Source organism: Octopus bimaculoides, chromosome 9, assembly GCF_001194135.2.
Source record: "Octopus bimaculoides isolate UCB-OBI-ISO-001 chromosome 9, ASM119413v2, whole genome shotgun sequence".
Classification (NCBI taxonomy): domain Eukaryota; kingdom Metazoa; phylum Mollusca; class Cephalopoda; order Octopoda; family Octopodidae; genus Octopus; species Octopus bimaculoides.
The window spans coordinates 39,009,391-39,028,129 of record NC_068989.1 but is presented as its reverse complement, the minus strand read 5'-3'; the positions used below and the strand labels follow the sequence as shown (position 1 = coordinate 39,028,129).

General features: G+C 34.4%; 1 protein-coding gene across 1 annotated transcript in view; it reads right to left on the bottom strand.

Annotated features, from left to right (window-relative positions):
- LOC106869101 (endoplasmic reticulum aminopeptidase 1) overlaps window positions 1-18,739 on the bottom strand; it is a 1,169,084-nt gene that overhangs the window by 371,689 nt on the left and 778,656 nt on the right. The window contains exon 6 of the mRNA XM_052970645.1: window positions 9,172-9,323. Coding sequence (XP_052826605.1) covers window positions 9,172-9,323 — 152 coding nt within the window. The remainder of the gene's footprint in view (window positions 1-9,171; window positions 9,324-18,739) is intronic.

Below are 18,739 nucleotides of genomic sequence, written 5' to 3'. Positions count from 1 at the left end.
AATGAAAAAAATAAACTTCAAATCATATAAAACTATTTCATTATTGGAACAGCACAGAAGATGAAGAAATTAATTAGGAATGAAACAAAGGAGAAAAGAAAATATGAAAATTCTAAGAGAACAACTAAATGTTATGCTAAAAATATATTTTGTAGTATATGCAGAGAGAAAAAGTCGCTACATTTATCAATTAAAACTAAAGAATCAAGGTTGGAAGAATATGAACAACTTTTATTTATATATAAAAAAAAAAAATCACTACTAAAATTAACTTAATAACTGTAAAATAATTAACATCAAATAAATAACCTATACAGTATCTAATTTAATTTCAGTAAGAATAATAAATAGAAACTCTTTAAATTAAAATAAATTCATTACTGGACTACATAAGGTATTCATAATGAAATGTTTATGAGATGAAACTTGGTGGCATTTAAAAGAAACACTGGCTAAAAGCAAGTGAAAAGATCACGAATGTAAAAATGAATTAATATTATGGCTATCCAAAATAAATCAGATTTATCATTTAATTTAATATATAATATTATGTGTGTGAGTATAAATGCATACAGCTAGATAGATAGACTTGTATTATATATCATCACCATCATTATCCTTTAATGACCATTCTCCATGAGTGGATAGTTCAGGAGGAACTGGTAAGTTAGAGATACACCAAGCACCATTTGTCTGTTTTGGCATGGTTTCTACATCTCGATGCCCTTCTTAATACCAACTTTACAAAGTGCACTGAGTGCTTTTTATATGGCATCAGCACTGGTGCTTTTTGCACAAGTGCTTTTAATATGGAACCAACACATGTGCTTTTTACATAGCACCAGCATCTATTACTTGGTTGCTGAATATGCAGAAACCATTTTTCTAAAATTAGATGGTTTAACATATAGTTATTATTTATTTAGTGCTTTGTATGTAATTATATTTACATATATATTTTTATTGTAATGCAAATACTTATCTGAAGTTGAATATTTCCAGGTTTGTATGTTAAGCTCTTGACACTATGTTTGCTGATAATTTTAATTTCCTGACTCAAGAAAATACGAAGCACATATGTATTTACATTTAATTCTGCATTGATATGCAACACATGTAACAAAAGCAATTTTAACAGGAATGTAAATTATTCAGCAAGATCTCTGAGGGAAACAACCCTTCTTGTTCTATGGTTCAGTTTTCTCATGGAAAGATGTCTGCTTGACCCAATACACATGCAATGCTACATAGAGCTGGTCATAAAAGAAACATGGACTTATCAATTCAGTTCCAGTAACACTGTTATTGTCACTGAAACTTGCTGAAAAATTCAGTTTCACAGGAAACTGAAGGTACTTAAACTGAAATAGCATATTTGATGGGATAAAGAGAATGTGTGAAATAAAAACAACTTCCTTCACACAACTAGTTATAATGGTGGTTTTTGTGAGATAAGAATTTTGACAATTACTTTGTACTGTTACAGAGTTTCGGTACATCCATATTTTGCTGCTATATATTGGTTCCTCCAACTTTCAAGTTGCAGATAGAGTGGGAAGGATACCATTGAGCTGAAGAGAATAGAGAAAGTCTGATGGATAGTTAATAGCATTGACAACTACAGATTTTAACCCTCTGCACCATATGGATTGGACTGGTACTTGTTGAATGATGGTAACAATAATATCTGGTACAGTGGGATTTTGGGGAGCTTGGATTAACTATTTAGAAAGCCACTCATGGTATCTATAATTCTGTGAGAGGCCAGAAAAATTTTCAGTACCATTTCTTGAAACATATCGATGATTATATTCCACGATGTTTTGTCAATGTCAATTTGCGACTGCTCTGAATTGAAACAAAACTTTTACAAACAGAAATACTGAGGCATCTCTTTAGTACAACTCTCATGCGTAGAAAAATGTAAATTTCTTTGTAGCTTGCTCTCAACTCATCAGTGAGTGTATATATCCTTCAGATGATTGGCAGAGTTTGTCAGAAATAACCAGAGAGCAAGACTGTAACTCCACCTTTGATGTTGGTGTTGAGATATTGCAAAGTGAGAATAAGAGATTCTAATGTTGTGCACTCATCTCACACACTCAGCTTGGTCTACTTCAGAATATCTGCATATCCAAATCCTTTGCCAATATTACAAGTTGCAAGGTTGAGTGGCAGCTTAAAATTAGAATGAGCAGTTCTGTTATCTCTGTACAAATTTGCACCAATTCTATCTAAGTCCACTGCAAAAGCCATGTATTTGAGCGAACACACTTTCTGGCAAGATTAGGTTGATTAAAAAAATGTTGTCTGTTACACCAAAAGCATCATGTAAAACTTTTCTTCTGGCAGAAGTTGTTGCCAATTGTCTGATTCTTGTTAAAATATATATTTTTTTTATCTGGAATCAAGACTGATTTATTTCGGTAGACATACTATTCTAGTTGTTGAACGTTAAGGTTCTGGGTTGCCTGAAAAATTTTTGCTTAAGAGTTGCAGGTGCAGTTTGTTTAGAAATTAGGGGTCAGCACTGAACAGCATCCTTGTAAGTCAGGGAATGCACAGTATTTTCAATGAGGAATAGTTCTTGTATATGGCAGAGGTATGTGCTTTTTGACACTTGATTAGCTTGATACATTTTCTTCTGTCATGCTTTTCTGATGATTATGCCATAGTTGCTGAGGACTGGATGGTGAACAGGCATAGAAATAATAGTAAAGAGGCTCTTTGTTATGCTTGGGAATGTGATACTACAGGGCTTTCTAAGTTAACTGTTCCAGCTGTGTCATCTTCTAAAAAACAACTTGAGTGACAACCTTCATTTTACACATGTACAGACATAACAAATGACTATTTTGATGTCCTAAAATAAAGATAAGCCATAGGTATTATGAAGAAGCTATCTGAGAGAAGCTTCTACACAATATTTTAATAAGTTTCAAAATTCTAAAAGGTTAGTAAAATTCTTCAAAAACCCATACTTTCAAAAGTTAATACAGAGTTTCAAATACCACAGTGGATAGAAAATAAGATATTCTTTCATTGTTTCAAATCTAAATTTGTATGAAATATTAATAATGAATTATTTGTACTCTTCCAATGTCTATAACTAATTTGAATGATACTTGAAATTATGTACTAATTTTTGAAGATATGACTTTTAAATGTGAAATTTTAATAATAACAACGTTCTACATACATATCATCAACACACACATAGCTACACATACATGAGAGATGAAAATATACAATATGTCAAGTAGAATTTATAGGCTTTTTCACTTTTGAAGTCGAAATTTCCCAGTAAGTCCTGTGTTTCCACTTGACTGACAAGTGAAAATACACAACTCAATTAACTTGCTAGGAAACTTCACCTTCAAAAGTAATTAATACATGAAAGGTGGGTGTGTGAGAGAGAGAGAGAAAGAGAAAGAGAGAGAGAGAGAGAGAGAGAGAGAGAGAGATTAATTGATTGAAAATATAACTGTTTCCACATATTGAATTTTTGATATTTTAAAAAATAATTCTAATATTTCCATATTAAGATTTTTGTCATTTTGCAATTTATAAATATTCTAACCTTGCCCAATAATTATTACTTATCCTCAGAAGACCTTATGGACAGCTTCTCAAAAGCTTTTCAGGACTTTGAACCTGGCTATTAGCCTGGACAGTTCAATGTATTGGGCCAAGGCATTGAATATCTCTGTCCCTGTTATTATGATCAACAACTGAGCTGGAGTTTGTGCCTGAGTTCTCCTACCTTGGCACAAACATCATGGTCAGTCTCTTCTTAAATTTATCATCATCATCATCATCATCATCATCATTATCATTTAACGTCCATTGGATGGTCTGACCAGGACAGGTAAGCTGGAAAACTGCACCAGACTCCAGTCTGATTTGGCATGGTTTTCTATGGCTGATGTCCTTCCTAACACATTGTTGCTTTTATATGCATCAGGCATGGGTGCCATTTGTGTGACACCAGTATCAGCCATGGCTGTAATTTTGCTCGGCTTGATGGGTCTTCTCAAGTACAACATAATGCCAAAGGTCTTGATCAATGCCTCCATGAGACCCAACACTGAAAAGGAACTTAGTCACTAAGTTAAGAAGAGAAACTTGCAAGAATGACCTGAAGTCTGTGAGAATAGCAAGTTGATGATAAACATTAAGTTTGCAGTCAATAGAACCTTCATCTTCAACAATACTGGTTTTTTAAAGCATTTTTAAAGCCTGAAATTAATTTTAGATATCAAGTTACCATCATTCAACAAGTACCAGTCCAATCCATATGGTGCAGGGGGTTAAAATCTGTAGTTGCCAATGCTATTAACTATCCATCAAACTTTCTCTATTCTCTTCAGCTCAATGGTATCCTTCCCACTCAATTCATCAGTTATAAGTTCCTGGTCTTTGCTAATCTACTCAGTCTTTTTATCTTCACTGGGAGCTATTTACATCATGCTTCAGATAGGAGTATCCCCCAAAACCATGTTGTAAGGGGAACTAGCTTTCAGCAAGAGAGTACAAAGGTAATTTCCATGTTTGTTTCAAAGTTGTCTGCAAGAGGCATAAAGTTACACTGGGAAGTAGGAGAAGATTTCAAGTGAAATCGATCTCACAAGAGACTGGAACTTAGTGGTGGTTTAACAAGAGGAAGCTGTGGTATGCTGCTAAAGAAAAGTTCACTCTCAAAAGATAAAATGAAAACACCTCAAGGAAAATACTGATCATCATAGCATTCAAATGTAACCACTACAACCATGACTGTCACTCTCATGTGTGTCTCTAGAATCACAAAAGATGCTGCACTGCCAATACTGATTGAAGCAAGTCTTTAAGGGAGAAGACCCATTGTTTTATTAGACAAAGAAATGTTATAATAAGGGCAACGGTAGTTGATTGACTGAATAAGACAGAGAAAGGAATAAAATTCCTTGTGGTGCCTAATTACGTCACCTTTATATTCTAGAACATAATTTCTACAATAGAATACAATATGAGACACAATGAATCAGAGTATCACTGGCTACATTACATCAAACTAACAGACTTTGATATCTAATTATATATATTATTATTACAATATGATAATAAATGGAACATAATACAATCTTGTATGTTTTTTTTTAATGGCTGCAATGATTTTACTCTGTGTCATTGTTTTTAGTCCAAACACATAAACTCAGCTGAAATCAGTTGCTAATTAAGGGTGACTCAAGTATAATAAGTGCTAAAACACAAAAATCTATTTAATAAAAATATACTTCAAACAGATATTAAACCATACGTGTTCCTCTACAAGCAAAGATTAGCACAAAGCTATAAATTTGTAGGTGAGGGGTACAGTTTATTGAACTGACTGTATTACATACATGGTATATAACTGATCAAGCCTGAGCTAAGTCTCTCTTAGATTAGAACTTATCATTTTAGGAGGTGAGAGCTACATTGGATAATGTAATCATAGGAAAAATTATATAAAGCCCATGTAGTTCAATGTTAACCACTTATGTGCACATGTATGTGCAGGCTTGGACAAGATTTATTGAGGAAGTCTGGCAGTTGTTTTTGCATACAGCTATCTTCTCTCCATGCCACTGATGCTTATTCAAGAGGAAGGCCACCAATTTGAACCAGTACAGCTTGTACCAGTACTGTTGGTGTTGGAAAACGTAGAACCAGAACAGACACTGCAGGGTTTTTTGCCTGACTCTGTAACACTTCCATCAATTCACTCCCTTGGAATGGTACTTTTTTATTGATATTTTTAATCACCTTTTATAATTCTTGAAAGGATTATAGACAAAGTTGACCTCAGTGGGACCTGAACCCAGAGTGCAGAAAGTACTTGAATAACAACACTTTAATAACTGCCAGTTCACCACCATTAAAAACGCTATATCAGTAATGTGACAGTCATAAAAATATGATGGTCATGACTGGAAAACATTTGATCATGGAACCAATTTTATTTTACCCTACAGTTTTTGAATAATGGCATCGTTAGTTACTATAAGCAATGAGTCAATCACTGATTCACTGCATTTCTGATGGTGAGAGGAAGTGTCACCATTTCATTGCCTTGTTTCTGTTTCTCATAAATGTTTATATCTTTGGACAAAATATGTATTCTTCTGCAAAAGACACATAACAGGGCTTCACACAATTTTGATCAACCAGATTCCACTTGCATCGTATTGGTCAATCCTAAGTTATTACAGAAGATATTAGCCCAAGGTGAAATGCAATGGGATTGAACCCAGAACCATGTGGTTATAAAGAGAACTTGTTAACCACACAGGCCAGTCTATCTGATCATGACTGATCTGGGAAAAACAACATCATGTGATTTAAGCAAGTTCTGAACAGAGAGCGTTGAGAGATTAGGTCCAACCTTGTTAGGATCTTGTAACTATTGACACTCTACATCACCCCAACACCTGTCTATATAAGAATTTCTAAGACTTTTCTCACAGACAAAATTTTGAAGGATGGTGTGACCTGTTTGATCAAATGCAACAATGCTTAACTAATATTTATTCAATTAGCTATGAAGGATGAAAGATAAAATTAACCTTAATGAAAAGTGAACTCACACTGTAAAGAGATATAATAGAATACCACTAGGAATTTTGTCTGATGCACTACTGATTTGTGCACAAACCAGCAATGTTAATGAATTTATTTTCCCTTTTTCTACAACATTTAATTAGATTGTGAAAAGTATCTTAAAATCAAACACTGTTTAAGTATTATTGTTTCTTTTTTTTATTTCTCCATATATTAAATTTTATGGTCTGTCAATGGTCTTTTGATATACTTTACAAATTAAACTAATTTATAGTGATAAATTCATAGTGAATAGAGGAATATATCAAGTTATTTTTAATTATATTTTACTTCTTTATTATGTTAAATATAAAATATTGTTCACTTTAATTAGTTATAAAATTGCAGCTGATTGAAACATTAACGACAACTAGCCAAATGGTAAATGGCATCAATTTTATCAGTCTGTCATTGATTCTGTATTTCTAATCTGAGAACATCCAAGCATCTCAAAGGTGTCCCAGCCCAGTTAGCTAGTTAGTTCATTCCCACCAGCCATAAATAGTTTGCAAATTATTGCTGTTAGAAGAGGGAGCACCCTTATTATTTCTTTCATTTACACAAAGACACCAGTTTGAAAAGAGACATTAAAGATATAAAAATAAGAAAAAGCAGCAGGACCATTATGAATAAAAGCTGGAAAGCTGAAAATATTTGGGAGAGTAGACAGAGACTAATCACTCTCATAGTCAATCAGGAAATAAAAGAAGGTATTAATACACAATGATTTTCATAGCGGTAACATTATTAAGTGGTACAAGGGCAACAACAGATGCATCAAACTGATTGACAAAAGTTCTGAAAGTAACAGAAAGAATTACAGAACAGCTAATTAGGAAGATAAGAGTAGCTCAAGTTTGTGCCAGGATGGAGTACATTTGATGCTCTCTTTATAGTGAGACAACTGCAGAATTTTTTAACTAACATCAAAATATCTGGTAGGGTTCCATGAACTGGAGTCTGTTAGCCATGAAGAAAACTGAATACAAATGGCTTGTGAGAACCTTCAAAAGCATATACAAAGGTGCTAATGAACTCGTCAGTAAGAACTTTAATATGTTGATAGGTATTTCTCAGGGTTTGGTTCTTGGCTACTGCCACCTGTTTATGATTAACCTTTTGGCCAAGCAGAAAATTTTAAGACTCACTGCTCAAAGGAACTGTAAACCTAATTTTTATAGTATTGCTTTAAAATTTAAAGGAAAAGTTTGAAACATGGAAGCAGAGCTAAAATCTAGAAGTCTAAAAATATTCTAGCAAGGACATAAGTCATAGCTTAAAAGAAAAAATACAGAAGCCTACTGTCACTTATCATGGTACTAGGTTTGATATTCCATAAAGTCCTAAGTAAATATTCCATACTGTGTAATCAATATACACTCAAGGTGCAGAAGAGGTACAATAGAGTCACAGGCAGATTGAGAGAGAATGTAGTTTTATATATAGCAGCTATGCAACAGTAGTTTGTTCTAACGGCATTCATGAAATGAATTGTTGTAATTTCAAGGTAGAGTTCACAGAGAAGGTAGCACTTTTTATTTGTATTAGTAAAGGTGTGTGTTCTGAAAGCATAGAGGTTACAGTAAGGATGGGATAAAAACAGTTAAGGAACTATTACATTTACTAAGAAACAAGAGAAGTGTAGAATATTAGATGTTTTTGTAGAAAGTACATTGTTGCATGGCAGCTAAACACGAACATTGATTGTGGAAGAAATGCAGCGCATATGGAAAGGCTGGAAATAAATGAGGTGCAGATTCTCTCCTGGTGTGTAATGTTTATGTATGTAAAGAGTAATAACAAGTACAGATTAGCTGAGAATAACTGGATGTGTTAGAGAGAAGACTGAATTGGTATGGACATAAAATTCGCCTGGTGAATGACAGTTGGGTAAAGAAGTGACAAATGATCCAATTGAAAGTAACCCTCAGAAGAGTAAGCTAAAGAAATGTATGGAAAGAAATGGTGAAGACTGATATCAGGTTGATAACTGGATATCATCACTTCAAAAGTTTATTGTATTCAAATATGTTGATATTTTACTAAGTCAGAACTTTTCTGCCAATTGATGAATATATATTCAATTATTTTTCTTTTATTCATTAATGATTATGTACATATATACATACATTCGCGTGTGTGTGTGTGTGTGTTATTGGTCAGGAGTTCATAATTCAGAAAAAAAGAGGTACACTCTAAAAGAGAATTTGAGTAGTTATATTTTTATTATGTTGAGTAGAACATTCTTGGTTATGACATGTAACCAGCCAAAAAGTTACCACTGTTTTCTCCCTTTCTATTGTTGAGGTGAAACCAGTGATTTACAGTTTAGGGCCAAATTACCCAATGACTGTTGGATCCAGTTTGATGATATCAACCCCTCCTGACCAAAGCTTTTCCACTTTAGTAAGTGGAAAAGAAGCACCTTCTTCCAGTTGTTAGCAATGACATAATATATATGAGAATCACGGAAAAACAAAAAAATGAAAGTTTCTGAATTTTGAAATGTAAAATTAAAATAAACAAAAGCAGAGCTTCTGATGTATTCCTCACCTGATGGGCAAACTCATGAGCAATTGTTTCAATTACTGACATTCTTAATCTCACAGTTTGAGATGAATCAAACAATAAATGAGTTGTTCTGAATGTTATGAGGCCCCAATTCTCCATAGCACCTTGTTCAAAGTCTGGTATGGCAATCAAATCTACAAAAGAAGAAACAAATATGTAAGACAAAAAGAAATCTCGAGAAGTCATTAAGAAACTGAAACTGACAGAAAATTTATTAATATAGCAAGGTCAATCCTTTCTTCTTCAATGTCAACCAAGCATCTACACACATATCTGCAAGGCCTGGATGAGAACTTTTGAAGGAGAACTAGCAGTTGTTCACATATGCAAGTCTTTCCTCTCTATACTTTGGTGTTTGGTGTAGTCCACCAAATTGGATCAAAACAACTAGGGACCAGTGTCATTTTAGAAATTTGAGTGGTTATACTTTTTATTGTTGCATAGTATATTCCTGGTTATAATATATAACCAGTCAGAAAGTTATCATTGCTTTCTTGTCTTCTATTGTATTCCTGAAATCAATGGTAACTTTCTGAATGTTTATAAACCATAACAAGATAAATACTATTTGCATCCATTCTCTACAAAAATCATGCTCATGTCACCTTACAACACCAAGACCAAACTATTCACCTCAATGGACCCTACTCTCTTTAACATGCCAAAACATGTAAAGAGAGCAAAAAGCTCTCATAACATTCAAATGGCTCCAGATAAATATTTCCAACAAATTCCAGATAAACTACCTACACCTGAATGTATCGCTGCAAACAATAACTTTTTACTTGAATGGGCTGAAATAAATACTGACAGACATATTACTCAATTATCCAACAGTTCTGTCAATCCACTATCATTTTGGTAATTCTAAAAGGATAAAATACAAAAGTCATCCTTAACAGGATTTGAACCCATAGGGCTGAGTCAAAATAAATCCTGTGAGGCATTCTACTTTTACTCAAATGACACTGCCAATTCACCACATTTAAAGAAATAATCATTATTGTTTTATTAAGGCAGGACAATAGAAGGCAAAGAGCTGGCAGAATCATTAGTGCAACAGGCAAAATGCTTAGCAGCATTTCTTCCAATTTTACCATAACACCCTCTTCCTGAACATCCCTGCCTGTATACTGGTGTATGAACTCCTTTCTCACCCCATCCACCTGTATATATATTTACTTTGACTGTGCTTGTATTGCCAATGTTTCCATGGAGTACCCAACTATAGTTATACTGAGAATAATGAAGTACAAGATATTGGATTACAAGTTGCCCCCACAAGCCTGAATACTACCCAATCAAGTATGCACAACACTTGGAACAATTAACTGGATTGCATGTAATTATACACTCTTTTGAACAATGCATCATGCATCCCCTATGACTACCAACTGAACAGGTTTATTGACTTACAGGACAAAATGAACCTACATAATATTTTTGGATAATCTACCACTGTTTGGTGACTACCTATGAACTTATATGCTGGTGTGCAACAACAGGTAAGTGTGTGTGCTCAGGGGTAGGAGCAATGTTGCTTTAGAAAGTGTTTGTCATTTGACATAATAGTGGGTAATATGGAGTTATTTGTTCATGTGTGTATGTATCCATATCCACGCTGTGTACATATATGTCTGTATATGTGTGTCTGTATGTTGCTGTGGATGATGCCTATGAGCTGATATCACTCCTTTACTCATGTGAGACATGATCCCTTTACAGGCATCATGTAAGAGTCTTTGAAAATTTTCCCCAGAGATGCCTAAGATACATTCTGAATGTTGGCTTGTCCTTGTAGACTCCAGGCACAGAGATCTTGAAAGAAGCCAATGTCCTGCGCATTGAGGTGATGGTGCACACATACCGTTTACATTGGACTGGACAACTTGTTTGGATGAATGATCAGATGATTCCTAAGCAGGTCCTATATGGTGAACTTGCTTAGTAAAAGCACTCCTAGCAGAAGACAAGACAATTTAAGGATTGAGTAAAGTCTTCATTGAAAGCTTGTGAAATATGGGAAAGAAAAGCTTGTAATTGCCACCAATGGAGGACACAAGTAACGATGGGATTGGGTATTATCAAAAAAACATGCATTGTTCATGCAGAATTTAAGTGAGCAGCGTAAAAATGCATGTGAATATTTAGGCTTGGTGTAGTGTATGTGGACATGATATACTGGGACATTAATGTATGTGAGTGTTAGCATGAGGGGTAGGATATACATTTTGCACACCACTGACAATGGAAATTCTTACCAACACACTGTTTGTAAGCCAGAAAGCAATGTTTATGGTTGCAGAAAGCTGCTACTATGAACTTGACACTAGCTTCCTTAACCTTGACTTAAAACAGGATTACTTGTACTGTGACTGCTATTCTTGCTATTAACAATTTTTATTATTGCATTATCAATGTTATTCTTGTGGTCTCTGGAGCTGGAATTGTTGTTGTTGGGGTGATTGATACTAGAGTTATCTTGTCTCTTTCTTTCTTTTATATACATATGAGAATGGTTGTAAGCATGGAGTGTATCTGCCCACTTGGATATGGAAAAGCTGCCTTGACCTTCTCTTTTACTCCACTCTGTTCAGCTACTCCATTAATGTTATTGATAATTTGCATAATTGGAATACACTGAACACTTAACATCATTCTTTGTTCAACACTGAGAAGAAGAATTAATAAGATTTACATAATATTTCAGCAGGCTGTTATGTAACCATGGCAAGTAATTTGATGAAATGCACATGTTTTATAAAGCATAACACAGCATATATGTTTTTTGTATTTTAATATACACACACAGACACAGACACATACACACACACACACACACACACACACACACACACACTTATTTGGTTTTTGTTGACATGAAGAGAGCTTTTGACAGGGTCCCTGAATCCCTTATCTGGTGGTCAATGCAGAAACTAGGGATAGACAAGTGGTTGGTGTGATCTATATAAGCCATGTAGAGTTTCAGTCAGTAAGGTGAGAGTTGGCAATGAATTCAGGGTACAAGTAGGGGTTCACCAAGGATCAGTCCTCAGCTCCCTCTTGTTCATCATAGTTCTCCAGGCAATATCAGAGGAATTTAAGACAGGATTCCCCTGGGAGTTCTATGCTGAAGACATCATTCTAATAGTCGAATCACTATCAGAACTAGAGAAGAAATTTCAGGTGTAAAAGCGAGGTCAAAAATTGAAGGGCCTTAGAGTTAACCTAGCAAAAACCAAAGTCATAGTAAGTAGGAAAGTAGACAAATCACAAATCCCTTCAGGTAAATGGTCCTGCTCAATCTGTAAAAAAGGCATAAGTAGAAATTTCATAAGATGTACCTGGTAAAAGCTATGGACACCTAAGAAGTGCAGTAATATCAGAGGAAGGTTAACTGGGAAAATTGGCTTGTGTGTGGAAAGTGCACAGATACAATAAATGCTAAAAACGTACAGAAAATAGACTCCATCAAATGCCAGCATGGTAAGCTAGAGATAGTTGATAGCTTCCATTATCTAGTTGACCAAGTCAGTAGTGGAGATAGATGTTTCAGGAGCATAGCTGTGAGAATAAGAATAGGCTGGGCAAAGTTCAGAAAGAGTCTACCTCAGTTGGCAATGAAGGGCCTCTCTCTCAGAGTGAAAGGCAGACTGTATGATGTTTGTGTGCATATTAGCTATGCTACATGGCAGTGAAACATGAGCTGTGACTGCCGAGGGCATGTGTAAGCTTGTAAGAAATGAAGGTAATATGCTTCACTGGTTGTGCAATATCAGTGTGTATGTACAACAAAGTGTAAGAATCTTGAGAGAAAAGTTGGGTATAAGAAGCATGAGAGGTGGTGTGCAAGAGGGACAACTGCATTGGTATAGTCATGTGATAGGCATGGATGAGGACAGCTGTGTGAAGAACTGATGCCCATCTGTAGAGGAAACATGTGAAAAAGGTAGACCCAGGAAGACATGGGATGAGGTGATGAAGCATGATTTCAGAACATTGGTCCTGAAGGAGGTAATGACTAATGACTGAGACCTTTGGCGATATGCTGTGCTTGAGAAAACCTGTCAAGCCAAGTGAAATCATACTCGTGGTCGATTCTGATATCACATAACTGGCATTTGTACCGGTAACATATAAAAAGCACCTTTTTCCAGTGTTGGGCCTTATGGAGGCTATATGGCTGATGTCAGTGTCATATAACTAGCACCCTTACCAGTGGCACATAAAAAATGCCTTTTGAGTGTTGAGCCTCATGGAAGCAATGACAAATGACTGAAACCTTTGGCAATATGCCATACTTGAGTAGAAAACCCACGAAGTCAAGTGAAATCATAGTCGTGGCAGATACTGGTGTCACACAACTGACACCCATGCTGGTGGAAGCATAAAATCACCCATTAGGCTCTTGGAGTGACTGGTGTTAGGAAGGGTATCCAGTTGTAGAAACCATGCCAAATCAGACTGGAGTCTGGTGCAGCCCTTCAGGTTACCAGCCCTAATCAAACCATCCACCCCATGCCAGCATGGACAACAGACGTTAAATGATGATGATATAAATACACATGTTGGACTTCCTATAGTTACCATTTATCAAATTCCTTATCAAAGCATTGTCCAAGGTGCTATGCAATGGCTATCGTTACAAAGTGAACTTAACCACACAGACATATATATATATATATATATATATATATATATATATATATATATATATATATATGTATGTATGTATGCATTTATTTGTGTGTGTGTGTATGTGTGTGCATGCGCGCACACGCATTTACCTATTTTGAAATATATCGACTTGTAAATCATGAAATCATGCATGTAGATAAAGATACTTGAAAGTGAAAAAAAAAGATATCTCAAAAGAATGCAATTTGTGGCCAGTGATAATTTAAAAGTATATCTTCCATAAAGGTGAAGAAGCAATGAATAAATTAAAGTCATATCTTCTATAACAACAAAGAAGCAAGGAATAAGCGTAAACCATCAACAATAGCCAGTAATGAATGGACTTAAGTAAAGCAGCATTTCAAAATTAGCCTTGTTTTTCTGTCAATAAGGAAGTAGAACTTCTTTGAGTGTTTCTTCATTTACTAAATAAGTCAGACTAAAAGATCTAGCATACAGTATGTTTTCCAAATTCTATCGCCATTAATATAAGTTTTTCATTGTTTGGCTTTGTCTATGTCATTTAAAAAGAAAAGAAAAAAACTCAGAAATACAGCATTGCATTAAAATATTAAAAAATTTTTTTATTTCAGTTGCAATAGAGAAGTCACTCATAATAATCAGACTTAAAACTCTTATTATTAAAGATATAAAAGCCGTGGTAATTTCAGGTAAAAACCCATTATCTCTTGGACAGTATATATTCATGTACTATATTTCATCAAAGAATATCATTCCATTAGTTATTGAGATAAACATTTATCAATGATTTTTTTTTCTTTTTAATGTAATCTTGTATTTTTCTGAGTAATAGTAAATTCCTAGATTTAGAAACAACATTCAGTAGTTTTTACCATGTCTTTTTTTTTTCTTCTTTGCTCCAACTTCTCAGAAGTCATTACCAAAAGCTTTCTAGTTAGTTTTACTAATTTTAGTTTACCCTATGAAATGTGTGGGAAAATATATTAATGACATTCTGTCATCTTTTTTTGTTGTGAAAATAAGTTTTCATTCCATACAATTCCTTTGAGGTTAGAATACTACTAACCATATGGTTGTGAATACAAAACTTTAATATGATTAATCTGACTGAGTTTTTGGCACAGTTCCCATTCCATAATATAGATCAGAGAGTTGCAAAATGGTTCAGTCCCATTACATATATATATATATATATCTTTTTTTTTCGTGGAAAATACAATGTTAAATGTTTTTTCTCTTATCGGTGATTCTATATAGGATAGATTTAATTCTTTCAGTCAGCTGATGGGATAAACGCTGACTTCTGTATTTTGCTTTGTTTAGTTTTTATTCTCAGTTAACCCTTTCAATACCAACTTGGTTGAGACGGTTTCTGGTTCTATGACATGATATAAATGGACACATGTAAATTAAAAATCTGTGTACCATAATTTAATACAGGAATGTTTTGATGTTTTAAATACCAACTTAATACATCAAGCTTAAATCATTTTAAATGTCTAAAAGCCAGCTTTTTCCATTTATTAAATGGAAAAGGCTATTTTACAAAATTCTTCCAAACTCTTTATTTTCAAATTGAACTGAAACATAAGATATATATCCATCCAAATACATTCTCAGTTTGGTTAATCTTAAATTATGAAAGTAAAGCAAATCTTTGTCTGTCTGTCTGTCACAAAATCTATTCAAGGAAGGGAAACAAGGGGAGGAATCAAAATATGTCAGAACATATTTTTAGAAGGAGAGGAGAAAAAGTTGTTGAGAGAGAAATGCAAAGGGAGGGAGAGAGAAAGAGAGAGTGTAAAAGAGAGATAATTAGATATATAGATAGATAAATAGACAGATAGTGTTGTTACCATAGTAATGAACAAGTTTTGATTTATAATGCGGGAATTTTAAGTGCAAGTCTGTCAGCACAGCACAACATAAACATTAAAAAATGGCTCTATGTACAAATATAATTATTTTTTGTGATATGTGTGTATGTGTGAGAGAGAGAGAGAGAGAGAGAGAGAGAGAGAGAGAGAGAGCATGTGTGTGTGTGTGTTTGCGTCTTGCAACATATAGACAACACAGACTTTATAAAAGGACTTTTACTTTGAACAATTTATGGAGCTCCTTGCATGATTAATGTTTTTACTGGCAGCAGAATGACAGAAAATGACCCATTGTAATATAAACAGTATAGGCTAAAATACAAGTTCGAGAAATTAAAGTATCAAATTCAGAGTTCACATTACTATGGATTCATGTTCAGCTAAAATTTTGGATTTTAATAATAGGCAATTCATATTTCATTTAGTATGTCATTGTCATCATTGCCACCACCATCAACAATGACTTCATTTTAACATTCACTTTTTCATATTTGCATGGGTTTGATGGAATTCACTGAGCCAGATTTTCTATGGTTGAATACCCTTCCTGTCATCAATCATCCCCTATTCCCAAGCAAGGTAAAAAAAAGTTTATTTATTCCTAATCACTGCTTGGCATTGATGCTGCTATTTTTATTCTGACCAGGCAGCTCACTAACTAAAAGCAGTCAACATCAGCGATTGAGATGTGCTAAAGCTATGGCTTTGAATCTGCCCAGGGTTATCTCTCTTTGGTATTTCCTATTGTGGAAGGCTAAAATGCCAGAAATACATGTCTCAGAACCTGCTGAAGGAAACCACCAAGGAGATATGGTGTTTTTACACCTTTTATCATAAGAGGGAATTTTTTTCTCCACAGTAACTGCAGTGAATTTTACTTTAGAAGTTAAAATATGTCACAAACATATTTTAACTACCCTGAAGTTTATTTATTTCTTATCACTGTTTGGCATTGATGCTGCTATTTTAATTTTGACCACTAATGCACTAGTGCAACTCAGTCACTGATATTGACTGTTTTTAATTAAAGCTACAACTTTGAATCTGCTCTAGGTCACGTCTCTTTGGTATTTCCCATTCTGGAAGGCTAAAGAACCAGAAATGCATGTCTGAGAATCTGCTAAAGGAAAGCTCTGAGCAGATATGATGTTTTTACACCTTTTACCATAAGAGGGAATTCTTTCTCCCTGAATTTACCTTTAGAAGTTAAAATATGTCTTAAATATATTTTAACTACCCTAAAGTTTATATATTCCTAATAGCTGCTTGGTGTTGATGCTGCTCTAGAAAACAGAAACATAGTGGGGAAATAGAGTGGAGAAGAAGAAATTAAGAAGTATGTGATAGGAAGGTAAAAAGCAAACACGTACACGCACACACACACATCAAATAATGAAATTCAAAGAAACAAGTGATAACCAGTATGAAATATATGCAAGATGAAAAAAAAAAAAAGTTTCCATTGATGAAGAGACCAAATTGCTTGTTAGAAAGAGATGAAATTACTTATATATAATAAACGATAGTGTTGAACAAAATGGAAGTAATGAGAGTGAAAGTAAAGAAAATTAAAATCTAACAGTGAAATATAAGATATGTGAAATGGGAAGTAACAAGGGGTGAAATAAATATCTGTAGAAAAGCAATGGCCAAGGAGATGATCAACAGAAATGATGAATACTGACAAATCTTTTATCTTTTTCTTGTTTCAGTCATTTCACTGCAGCCATACTGGAGCACTACATTGAAAAGTTTTAGTCGAACAAATTGACCCCCAGGACTTTTTTTAAGGCTAGTACTTATTCTACTGGACTCTTTTGCTGAACTGCTAAGTTATGGGGAAACAAAGACAATAACACCAGTTGTCATGTGGTGGTGGAGGACAAACACTAACACAAAGGTACACACATACACACATGCATGCACGTATAATACACTCACACACATATACGATGGGCCTCTTCCAGTTTCTATCTACCAGATCCACTCATAAGGCTTTGGTGGGCATGAGGCTATAGAAGAAGACACTTGCTCGAGGTGCCACAGAATGGGACTGAACACATAACAGTCCATGTGGCTGGAAAGCAAACTTTTTACCACACATCCAGAAAGAAAAAAAACAAAACAGTGTAAGTGAATAAAATTTATGCAAGTAATTACTTAAGGTATATTTATATAGTCTACTTAAAGAAGTATTTGGAAAAGTTCACCTAATTAGTATGGAATAATCAGTGTGTGTGTGTGTGTGTGTGTGTGTGTGTGTGTGTGTGTGAGAGAGAGAGAGAGAGAGAGAGAGAGAGAGAGAGAGAGAGAGAGAGAGAGAGAGAGAGAGAAAGCGAGAGAGAGAAAAATGGGAAATTGTTGCAATATTTGATGATGCTTTGAATCAAAACCAAAGCCCTCTGTATCCTGTAGAGTGTCAAGAATCAAGTCAGCCTGTCATAAAGCCTCTTCTCTCTTCAGGCTGTTGATTACAACAAAACACTGGAAATGGCATAAGTGATAGTGTCAAATAGATTCTCTGGAGATAGAATATTTGTAACATGGCCTAAGGCAATTCTATCACATGCACATACAAACATGGAACCCTTTGAGCCAGTGAAGATCTCAGAAATAGATGTTGTGTTGAAAGACAGTATTTAGCATGGACATATAAGGGTTGTGTGTGATATGTCTGGGGTTCTGAGGAGTGGGGTAAAGTGGTTTTTAAATTGCTTTTATCTTTGAATATAGGTTAAATGCTTACATGTGTGTGTGTTTGTTTAAGTGCATTGAATATATAATTTTTATAGATATATATATGAATAGGTTTAAAAAAATAACACCTCTTTTCTCTCCTTCTCTCTCTCCATACACATATATCTATACATTCACACACATATATGGAAAGAATATATATATATATATATATATATATATATATCATCATCATCATCATCATCATCATCATCATCATCGTTTAACGTCCGCTTTCCATGCTAGCATGGGTTGGACGATTTGACTGAGGACTGGTG